Here is a 12,651-nt window from a genome sequence, read left to right as displayed (position 1 = left end):
TTGGTCTTCAACTTTTTGATTACTTTTTAAAAAGGCAAACTTCTTGCCGGAGTTATGTTTTCTTCTGTATTTAGCTATTTTCCTGCAACATCAGCTGGGTACACCAAAAATGGGCTTCATGCCTGTACCGAAGGCAGTGCCAGTGAGTATTTGCAACTTGTTCTAATGCACAAGAATTTGAGGAAAACCCAATTCCTTCTTGTTATCATGAATCTGCATGGGTGGAGTTAAATTCTTTTGAGAAGCTTTTGACATACTTATATCTGTATTGTACTAGTCAGTCCACAGAAGACTCCAAAGATTTGTTTCCACAACAAGAACAAAGCCATCCTTTTATGTTCTTGCCAGGTGTGTACGACATATGGTTATACCACAGATGCCTGATCCAATGGCTCACCAATCCATCTGTTCTGTTGGTTGAACAAAAAACTAGGAATATGATATATTTAGTAAGAAATTGTTTTTATTTTACAATACAGACAATTGACACATGGTAGAGAAACCCCAGCAGCCGACTGCAGCTCGACTGTCCGACGGACTGTCCGTCCGTCTGACTACTCCAGCAAGCCTGTGAGCCCAGAGACATGTACCCGACATTTGGCTAAACCTATTGTTATTGCTGATCAACAGATCACAAAAAGGTCATTGAGCAGCCAAAGGCTAAATTCAGCCAATCATTGGAAAGTTTACTGAGGCCAAAGGCCAGATTCAGCCAATCAGGGGGAGTTTACAGAGCTATGCCAAAGGCCAGATTCAGCCAGTAGTTACAGATTTAATGAAGGCCAGAAGCAATATTACTCAATCATTGGAAAGTTTACACAGGCCAGATCACTGATTTAGCTGATCATGGGAATTTGTCTAAATTCAGCTGATCAGAAGTTAACAGCAACATGTAAAGCGCCACTTATTGTCAGACAGTGCTGCCCCCTGTACATTGTCAAGTAGCTTAACTCAACATCAGAAGGCAGGACTTGACCATTAATCACGTTAATGCAAGCTTGGGTATTTCTAACCACAATTAAAAATAAAGAGTTAGATAAAACTGGGGTTTTTTGTATGTCTTTTTAAACAATTTCCAGATCCATGGCACTTGATAGTAGTAGAATTGTAAAAACAAAACATGATTGAGATTACAACTGTATCTAGTTGGGGATTAGAATCCGGGCTTGAGAATAGCCTTCCATTAACTCAGAGAGAAGTTACCTCCCTTTAACAGCAAGACTAACCTTGGAGCTGATTTTCAAAGATATGGTAATGAGAAATGCATAATCGGCTAAACAAGTCAATGTTGCTTCAAACATAAACGTTATGAAAAAATAAAACTTTTCAGCTACATCAACAGATACTATGCAGTTGTGATTAAAGCAAAAATTATATTAATAAAAACAAATCATCCAAAGGCTTTTCCTTCGGAGGACTTGTACCTAATGGGAGCCAAGAATTGTGAGAGTATCACAAGAGGATGATAGTTCCTCTCGGTCTTCATGAAAGAAACATTTAAACATAAGATATGATTCACCATTTCACGCAAGTAATGTACATGATAAAATCAACAGTAAGAGTTAATGGTGACAATCTGATACAGGTAGCTGTTATGCATTGAAAGTGGTGTCCCAGTCCGACCAGCTAAGGATAGTTTCCACGCTATCCTCATACAGTATCAAAATGCTCTTTCTATACTGCTGGTGTTAACCGTAGAAAAGGTTTTCTGAAATTCTTGTTTACTGATGTGATACATTCCTTAATAATATTTGCCAAATCATGAGTTCAATTTTACGCTACAACTTACACCACCTGAATCTGCCCATTTTGTCAAATTCATACAAAATCATTCTTAAAACAAAGGATCTTAATTTCTGAACGATGGCATTTGAACTGTCTCTATCTAAACTGCTTGGTTATAATATTGCAGACAAATATTTCAATCAACATCATATTGGACCACCCTACTGTTGGCATTTTCTTCTTTTGCAATGAAATTTCGCTTCAAGTGATCGGGTGAGCAATCAGCCATAGTTGTTGCATCTAACACAAGAAAGTCTCGTCTAATGTTAGAGATTTGAGATATAGGACAAACATAATTGTCCCTCAGTGAATTGTCCCATACACTGTAGCAGAGATAAGAGGGAACACGATTAGCACTCAATATTAATTGATTCTATTGTTGGCGGCCATGGCCGCACCAACGTCACGGATCTCATCACAGTCAGTTGCATAATGTAGACGGAGATGTAGATGTTTACAAAATGCCGCTGGCATCCTTTGTACTGGCTTGAATTGGCCAGTCGCTATGACGACAAGAATCACTTGGCCAATCAGGTGCCAGTAACTATGGCGACAAAAACGCATGATAATAAGTGAAACACTAGTTTCCCTCTAGACGTGTGTGAACCTGGTATCTCCATGTAACTGTATATGTCAACTTCTTGGTAAAGATTATTTACATGCGTTTACACAAAAATTACTCCATACCATACGTTTGGTGCGTTTAACAAACCACTTACAGTGAAACGGAATTTGTACCAGATAAGCACAAAATCATTATCAATTTCTGAAACCAATTTCATGAACAAGACGTATAAACATAATCAGTTAAAATTTAGGCAATAATTTTGAACATTCAAAACAGTTTTGTTTACATGAACTTTTTCGTCATGAACAAGGCCAAAGAAAATATCTGGTAAAAGTGATAAAACCTTTAGAACAGAGCAGTCCATCCTTTTCACTATATGCTGGCTATTCTTGCAGTAATTCTTGATAAAATGTATGTAAAAGTCTCCAGTCAAGAAGATATAAAACATTAATCATCAAGCACAAAATTCATAGTAAATAAATAAATAATGTGTTTGTTGTGCTGTACTGTTACAACAGTATCCTTTACGCAGCGGCAGCGGCAACATCGACAGCTGTGGAAGGAAGGTAATACACAGCCAACAATAACAACAAATCTTCACAGCTTTTCGCATCAATATGGATATGTACATTGTGTGATGTCAATGGATTAAATGTACCCTAGCAATCTGCACAAGAACTGTCAGAGAGGACAGAGCGTAGTAGCCAGGGACACTTCCAACATGCTCGCAAAACTAGTGTCATATCTCGTGTTCAAAATCAAACAAATCACATAATTTCTGCAATCATAAATCAAAGTATCATAGACACCAATGCCCTCCCTCTAGCTAACTTCTAATTAGTCCTCTGTACTTTGTTTAAAAAAATGGAGAAAATTAAAGAAAATCATGAATTGAGAGCAACAGTTGGATCTTGATGATGGCCCGCCCTGACACGGCTTGTGTACTTGATCCAGTTTGTACCAACGATGCACCAGAGGATGTGGCGATCAGTGCTGTCTACTTCAATCTAAAACACGCGTAAATACCCAGTGAAACAAGCATGGAATCATCCAAGTACATATTTTTACAACTAATTTACAACTTAACAAAACATTAGGGCGGAGTAACACGATGATGGACCCTTCACTCGTCGATTTTGGCCTCACGCCAGCAGTGTTACAGACAGACGCGCATATGTACGTACGAACATACACGCGAACATGCACAGCGACTCTGGATGACTGACCGACCAACTGATAGATGGACGGACGGACACCCACAGGTAGCAAACAAAGTGCTCACAGAAGGTCAAGCGTAGTCATATACAGTACAAGTCATGTTCATACAAATACTTGTTTTGAAAAGAGTCAACATTATACACAAATATGCGACTCCAAATAACCAACTGACACCAAAGAAACAGTATGTTAGCAATCCACAGTCCAGTTGGACGACAGTTCCTCATTCAGTCAGCTGATTGGACGATAGGTGCCACCAGCAGTTGTCATAGAAACGGCTGCAGGTCATCCAAATATTACAATCAAACAAAATCTGCATATTGTGGTCTGGCTGCCAGCTGGCAGCAGACTGTTACAGCAAACACAGGAATCAGTTCAAGTCAGTCCCCACGGATAGCTCGTCGCGCAAGTGCAGACGGCGAGTAGTGGAGCCTGTGTTTGGCATATGTACGTACGCACTAGACAGTGATTGGTTGAATCCTCTTGCTGCTACAAGGTAAAGCTCCACTGGAACACTCGCATAACAAAATTTGCTCCACTCTGCAAACATGGTTGCCGACTCGTAGACGAAAACAACTGCACTGATTGGACAAAATAAAGATAGACAGTGTGGTTTTGTATAGTACAAACACAGTGTTGTTCCTTCAGGTGCAAGTGTCGCTCGCTCGCTCGCCCGCTCGCCCGCCTCACTTCGCTGCTAGCCATAACACCAACTTTGTACGGTCAACCAACACACTAAGTACCACAGTTGGCGGGGTCACATGATCACTTGTGACGCGGCTCGAGCGAGGCGCAAGAGCTAGAGAGAGAGAGAGATAGGGTGACATGATTGAGTCCCTTGAAAGATGCAGTAGACATCATCACATCATCTTCATCACATCATCATATAAGATGTCTCTTCACCACAAAGTCACGCTTACCACCAGCTCCACCTATGGGCTGCTGGCAGCATCACAGAAGCTCATACTGACGTAAGTGCATCCTCTGAATGATATCTCGGCAATCATTGAAAACTCGTTTGATGTTCTCAGTGTCGACTGCGCAGGTGAAGTGAGGGTAGCAGTAGTGTCGGCCATCACCACTGGCTGTGCTGATCCGCTGAAAGAGACAAATTTCACAATAAGTTGAGAGAGTCCTGAGCAACTTCCACAAAGTAATCCTAAGACTATGATGTTGATAAGTTTACGTTAACCTATGTCAGGTAGGAAAATCCTAAAGCTACAACTTCTAGTCCATGCATAATTAGATGAGTTAGGACAATCTTAGTTTAATATAGTCTTACCACAATTGTAGCGCTTAATGTAACCATCACTGTCTTGTGAAGAAATGGGGGCTTGAACTGGTGTGTGACTCAGTTAATATCATAGTAAATCTGAATTCTTATTCAATATTTAATGAAAGGGTTCAAGTTTTCCAAGTGATGAGGGCTTATAAAAATTGAGTGAAATGGGGTTGATACCAATTTGTACAATGTATCATTGACGAAAGCTCTAAACATGTAAGTGTGAATCAACGACAAGAAAGGAATACAACACTGGACAGATAATCTTGGCACCTGTGCCCCTTGAAGACTTTAGCATATGTTAACCATTTTAATGTTTTGGAAGAAGAGCTGTGAAATGTCAATAACCCCTTTAGGGCATTTAGAATATAACAATACAGCATATGGACTTAATGGAGAACCAGCTGATCAGATACACTGTACTTAAAAAGAAGTTTGAATTTTGCATTCGCTTACCAAGAATTCATCCCTGATGAAATATTTGGCCCGAACTACCTCCGGGTCGTCTGTAGACTCAAACACCGCTGGAACACAACAAATCAAATCAGTTGTTCATCAAATAAATTACCTAGCAATTCACACATGGACCAAGACAAAAAATATACATCATATCACTCACATGAAGTAATACTTGATGATTTAAATGCCCAGATATATAACATATATCAATTAAAATAAAGAAATAAAACTTTGCAACTGAAGGTTATTTCCAACTCATTCTAGATATAACCTATATGAAACATATCCACATTATCAAATTATATCTGCCGTAAAAGACTACAGACTTGAGTCCTACTTGTTTCTATGGTATTGACAAAGATTCAACATCATAAGCACCTCTCAAAAATAATTACTATTATCAGCCTTTTAAGAAGAACAACATTATCAACACCCCTCAATAAAAGTGAGTGAGTGAGTGAGTGAGTGAGTGAGTGAGTGAGTGAGTGAGTGAGTGAGTGAGTGAGTGAGTGAGTGAGTGAGTGGAGTATGGTCTTGCACCCATGTGGGGAATCAAACCCAGGTTTTTGGTGAGACGAATGAATGCTTTAACCACATCACTACTCCCTGGCTCCATCAATAACAACTGTAGATTTTTACAACCACATGTTGATCAGAGCATTTTCAGCCTGAAATGTTCAAGTTGCAATATATATCTAACCTGCACTGTGGGCAACATTCTTACCATCTGGTGGGGTCTGGTATCTGGAAAAGTCAGTAAAGTAGTCCTCTATTTTTGATTTTCCAGCTCTCACTTTGTCTGCTAATAGGTCCTGCTTGTTTAAGAATAAAATTACGGATATTGTTCTGAGCCACCTGGAACACAAAACAAAAGCATCATGGTAACCGAGCAACTGAGCAAGCAATGTTGGGATGGGATGGTTTGGGTTGGAGTGTGAGTGAGTGAGTGAGTATGTGACGTTGGGTGTACTTCCACATGGAACTGTAATACAACTTAATCATATCAGTTTCATTATCCTCAGTGACAGATGTCTCAGATACAACCTTCGTGAAACTCATGAGTGTTGTAATGAAAAACTAAAGATTGCAACCAAGGCGATTCTGAATTACAGCAAGTCTGGTTTTACTACACTTTTAGCAATATTCCAACAATATCACAGCGAGGGACACCTGAAATGGGCTTCATACATCATATCAATCCAGGTGAGTGAGTGAGTGAGTGAGTGAGTTTAGTTTTACGCCACATTCAGCAATATTCCAGATATATGGTGGCGATCTGTAAATAATCGAGTGTGGACCAGACAATCCAGTGATCACCAACATGAGTATTGATCTGTGCAAATGGGAACTGATGAAATGTGACAATCAAGTCAGCAAGTCTGACCACCCGATCCCGTTAGTCGCCTCTTACAACAAGCATAGTCACCTTTTATGGCAAGTATGGGTTGCTGAAGGCCTATTCTACCCTGAGACCTTCATGGGCCATCAATCCAGGTATTGGGTATAACAAACGAATGCTTTAACCACTAGGCTAACCCATCACTCCTTGCATTCAAACCAGTTGAATCCTGACATCTCTATGGGCTACAACTCTGCATGAAACGGCAGGGTCCTCCTCACTTAGTGAAACAGAGTAAATGCAAGCCCAGTGAGGGCATTAGGCAGTGCAAGCTGGTACAAGGGTCCCACAAGGGTCCTGTAGGGGTCCACATTCAGGATCTATCCAGATTCCATGAACCCTCGGACCACAAAATGACATGGTGTAAATGACTTTCATTGGCTCTTTATCTCAGCACTAGGCAATATTCCTCTATCTGTAGGTGGACCAGCGAGTAATACAACGAACAACAATGTATGATGAATCATTCTGGTCACCAAGCTTGACAATTTGATCTAATTTGGTCATGTTGTATGACAATAGCTGGGGACTATTTCTAACAGAGGACAGAGGGAATCATCAAGGGGAGAGGGGAGGCAAAAGCTTGCTATTTCATCTAATAATCCCTGCTGGTGATGTGTATTGAAAAAATATGTATTTACTGCAAAACGCCACAAGCCACCTTCAACAAGAATATTACAATCTACATGCTTACCTGTTATTCCAGATACTCCTAAAAAGTTCTAAGGATTCTTTGAGTCTATTTTGGCTGGGATCTTCTCGCAGGACCAGATTGTAGCCACTGCATGCAGTGACGAAGATGATGGCCGTCACATCATTAAAGCACTGGATCCACTTCCTACGCTCATCTCTCTGACCACCCACATCGAACATGCTGCAATCACAACATCAGCATCAGGACCACTAAGACAATTACCTTTTCAGTACACATGTTTACATGTACATATACATTATAATTTTATAATATCTGATTAAAAACGTCTATGATTAAAACCATACCAAAAGTTCCTATTTTCACACTTCTTCATACAAAATCTGCACTAGGTGTTCCAAATAAATTGTAAAATTGTCTTATTTATGTTATTAATATAATTCATACATGTAAGGAAAATAGTTAAAATCTGACAAAAAATATTCCACTGTTACCATGGTGACAAAAACACCCTCAATAAACCAGTTTTATCAAAAACAGACAGGAAGGCCATACTTACTGAAAATTTACTTTATCAACTGTAAACTTAGTTTCAAATATTCCTGATGTTAGTACCCGACACCGCAATATATCCTGCAATAAATGAATATAAAAATTAGCAAAATCAGACATGACAAAACAAAGGTAATTCACAGGTATCGTCTACCTGTAACCATGACAAAGATAAACACTTAAAAAGAATTCCTCACTGTAAGGTTAAGCAGGTTTAACACCAAATGATAATACATCATAAAAAATAATACATATATAAAAAGACCCACACCTCTTTGCAAAACAACCCTGGTGAAAAGGCTCTTTTGATACATAATGAAAAGTTTATCACTGACACCTAACATTCATAACACATAACTGATGTTTCACTTTTAATTGTTTCTTATAATCAGCAATATACATGGAGGTTTCCCCAATTCCTGAAGTTTAGACTGTGTCCTGAAAACTATGTACTACAGGTAACCACTGGTGATATTTGTTAGCTCTTGAGAGAAATATTGTTGATCTCTTAAACAAAATATGGGTGGTGAATGGTGGATGGTGGATGGTGGATGGTTAAGAGATGAGTGATCAATGTTGGGGAGATCATGGTCTTTTCCCACTGTTAACATGTTACCAGCCTGGAGGTAGGGATGACTTGAATATGAAACTGTGAGGCAGGTGGCAAGTGGTCATCAACACTTTCACTAAGCTGCAGTTAGTACCTGCTCCAATATTCAGAATTTCTCCAATACCATGCCTGATATTGCCTTCCCAAATTACCACCTCCCTTAGTCCCAGTCGACCTATCTAATATGACAATCTTGGCAGTTATTGTAACCTGCACTGATTCACAAAGGCATCCCATATTAGCAACAATGATACACTACTACTGAGGAAGTAATACTTGTATAGGACATCTCATTACTCCCTGGGCTTTACCTGATGTCCCTGATGCAACAGAATCTTTAGAAAACTCTACCGTAATAGCAACTTTTCCATGTTGTCAGCGTGTTCCCTTCCTGTCACTAGCAGTGGAACCTTGCCATGTACCCTTCCTTTATCGCTGAGTGCCCTTCCCATACCTAGTGATTCAGTACCACCACGTACCCGTCTGATACCTAGCTGTGCAGTATAGATATCAACCTTCCAGCAAATGAAGTATCACAAAGTACCCTTCTCATCACTAGCAGTACGGTATCACCATGTACCCTTCTCATCACTAGCAGTACGGTATCACCAAGTACCCTTCTCATCACTAGCAGTACGGTATCACCAAGCACCATTCCTAGACCAGCATGCAGCAGGCCAAGTACTGTCCGAAGCAATGCTGTTATGCCTTGACTGGCTCCTACAATGACTTATTTGCAAATGGAGAAAGTCAATACCCACAAATCAATCCATGTTCTTCTATATGGTCCTACCTCAAACAATGCATACTTTATCTGGACCTCATATACTATGGGATACATATTATAAAAACAATGTGATCACAATATTTGTATGCGAGACCACAGTGAAGAGCTGGATGCAATACATCAGCACAATGCCCCCAGCATAAGCCCACCCTGATCCCATCCCATGTCCTTCACTCTTCTTGCGGCCAATGCCCTGCTAATCTAGCAACTAAGGATTATGGCATAATGCCAGATGTACACAACGCTTCTGATCAAATGAACAGTTTTAATGGCACTGACATGACTCTTCTTGTTATTCCAAGGCATGTAACTCAGATCTGACTCACATCTATGATTTTCTAAGAGGGCTCTAATTCAGTAAATAACATGAGCTTATGTAGAATCGAGATGTTGGATATCCTCATTGTTCCAACTGCAGTCATGCATAGTGGCTGGGAACGAAGGTCACACTAATAAGCTATATACATAGAAATCATTCAAAGGTAACAACAGTGCTCCATGGATAATTGCCATTTCTATGGTATGAAACATCCCCTTATTCATATTCATGCAAACCCTTTCAATTTCCGACTGTTCAAGTAATACTACTTTCGATGCAAAATATAACACATCATAATATTACTTTCACTGATCTACCAGGAATTGTACAAAGCAAAAAACCTGTTCCTGACTGTCATCAGTTTTCCGAACACTGCATCGAGGAAGAAAAGGGTAAGTTTGAATATTTGTAAAATTGATATACAATATTTCTATCACTGAACCCAGTACTAGGTATCAGCCTCTTCTTAATGTTTCCCATATGCTTGTTACTTGATCTCACCCAACAGTATGAGAATGTTAACTATTTTGCATGTTTGCATCTATTTCGGGCTAATGACATAATCAGCCCCACTAAGTAAGCAAGAACACAACTATAGGAGTGAGCAGACCCAATCAATATCTCTGGTACTGTTCCATGTCAAATATGTGATGTATGTTTCAATTCTGAAGGCAATCTTGCACACTAGTTAACCATATACCCCTGCAGGAATGCCGATTTTCTGAGATTACTAATTCAAAAGGTTGTTCCATTTTGTAGACAAGGGGAAACAAGTTGGTGCCACTTACCTGCTCGGTAGGCGTGTAATCTGGCAATTTCACTATGTGCACTCGGTCTAAAAAACTGAAATGAGAAAAACATAATCAGCAAGGCAGTTCATTTCTTAACAAGATGACAACGAAATAGATATTGTGATAAAATCAGCAAGTTTATGCATAATCCATAAAGACATAAGGCAAAACACCAGGTCACCTATTCATTTTTTGGTATGAGCCATTGCAGCCTTGCTAAGGTCTTTCTTACTTTTTTCTGTTTATGCCGAATCAATGAGGTCATTAAAAGCTTTAAGCATTAAACCATACTAGATGAGAATCCTGTGAGCTAGTTTTAGGGGAGTTGGTATTGATTGGCAACTCAAATTCAAAGGGAAAACTCTTCAAAATGTCACAAGACACCATAGATGCATTGCAAATACAGAATTACACAATATATTCAATGGTTTATGAGCTTGTCCTGCTAATCAAACAAAATACACATTAAAAGAAAAATAAAATCAATTCCACCTTAGAAAATATCTAAGGTCGATGTCTTTCATTTTGACACTACATATTTCAACCTCAGTAAGTCTCTTTATCTTTGTATGCTTTTCCATTTTCAAACCACAACATACCAATGACTGGGTTATAGATTATTTCACAGACAACAACACCAATGTTACAAAAATCATAAAGATCTTCCATTTTGTCAGATCTCTTGGGATTATGTCACGACAGCATACTTTCTCATTTCAATAATTACAAACTGCATTAACATTTGAACAAATATGCATATGAACATTTGAACAAATACCCACATTAGCATTTTAACAAATACCCATATTAACATTTTAACAAATATCCGCATTAACATTTTAACAAATACCCGCATTAACATTTTAACAAATACCCACATTAGCAGGGTATTTGTTAAAATGTTAATGTGGGTATTTGTTAAAATGTTAACATTTTAACAAATACGCATATTAACATTTTAACAAATACCCATATTAACATTTTAACAAATACCCGCATTAATATTTTAACAAATACGCATATTAGCATTTTAACAAATACCCACATTAACATTTTAACAAATACCCGCCTTAACATTTTAACAAATACCCGCATTAACATTTTAACAAATACCCAAACCACATTAACAAATGCCTATGTTCACATTTTTACCAATTCCCATTTAAAAATTATTTAAAAGAATTTATACATCTTCTGAAGCTGTGAATTTAATGGGTCACTTAATTTGAAGCAAGAAAAAAACAACATTGTGACAAGTCTGTTTTGAAATCTTTTTCAATTCTAACATTTGTCTACAAAATGATCACAAAGTGATTCTTCTGACATGAACCAAAACCTGCACAGTATCATCAACAAACACTGCCGTCATAATTACATACAGTAGATAAACTGGCTATTCTATTGCTATGGTAACCAATTTACTTAGTCAATGTCGTCCTCAATTACCTTAGAAATGAAACCTTTGTACATGCTGTTTTCCTCCTACTAGTTTCAATCCCAACATATGCTAAATGCAGAATCATGTCACAACATGTTGGATGTTTACAAAAATATAATCAGCATCAGTATTTTAACTAATTTAAATATCTGCATATTGTGTTCAATAAGTTACAATATTTACACCAGAATAGGCCTAAATACATAATTGAATGCATCACTAGCCAAGCAAAATACTTCCTGCATTATTTACAAAACACAACATAAATGATGACAACCTGGCATTATTTCCAAGTTCTATTTTTTCATACACAGGTCAAAATATGTCAGAATTTACTTCCTACTGAATTATTTCAAGCATATTTTTCCACCTGAGCTCTACACTACATACAGATAGAGTCACAGTAAAACACATATACTATTTTCCTACAAATACTCTCTGTGACAAGCCTGAGATGGGTACAGAGGTTTTGGACAGGTAGGCACACAATGTTGTAAGTTTAAGTTTAATAATTAACAACATTAGGTCAGGCTATTCTGAATATATAATGTCACTGTGAAGCAACTATGCCACTATTAAGCCACTATGAGTGATATCTGCTGCAAAAAAATAGTCACGGCAATGTGATGAAGTGTCATCAACAACCATGAAATGGTCCATGTAGGTGAGTGAGTGAGTTTAGTATTATGCCACACCCTGCAATATTCCACCTACATGGCTGCGGTATGTATATAATCGAGTCTGGATGAGAAAATCCAATGACCAACAGCATGAGCATCGATCTGCACCAC

The 12,651-nt window shown here is 38.4% G+C and overlaps 1 protein-coding gene across 1 annotated transcript in view; it reads right to left on the bottom strand.

Annotated features, from left to right (window-relative positions):
- Positions 1-445: 445 nt before the first annotated feature.
- LOC137259040 (guanine nucleotide-binding protein G(s) subunit alpha) overlaps positions 446-12,651 on the bottom strand; it is a 58,030-nt gene continuing 45,824 nt past the window's right edge. Inside the window, exons 6-11 of the mRNA XM_067796746.1 lie at positions 10,420-10,474; positions 7,923-7,996; positions 7,406-7,585; positions 6,037-6,167; positions 5,310-5,377; positions 446-4,669 (exon numbers count right to left, since the gene is read on the bottom strand). Of these exons, the coding sequence (XP_067652847.1) occupies positions 4,523-4,669; positions 5,310-5,377; positions 6,037-6,167; positions 7,406-7,585; positions 7,923-7,996; positions 10,420-10,474 (655 nt within the window). The 3' untranslated portion in view covers positions 446-4,522. The remainder of the gene's footprint in view (positions 4,670-5,309; positions 5,378-6,036; positions 6,168-7,405; positions 7,586-7,922; positions 7,997-10,419; positions 10,475-12,651) is intronic.

The sequence above is a fragment of the Haliotis asinina genome, chromosome 12 (genome assembly GCF_037392515.1).
Source record: "Haliotis asinina isolate JCU_RB_2024 chromosome 12, JCU_Hal_asi_v2, whole genome shotgun sequence".
NCBI lineage: Eukaryota > Metazoa > Mollusca > Gastropoda > Lepetellida > Haliotidae > Haliotis > Haliotis asinina.
Note: the sequence above shows the minus strand (reverse complement) of the source record. Positions and strands in the feature narration are given on the sequence as shown.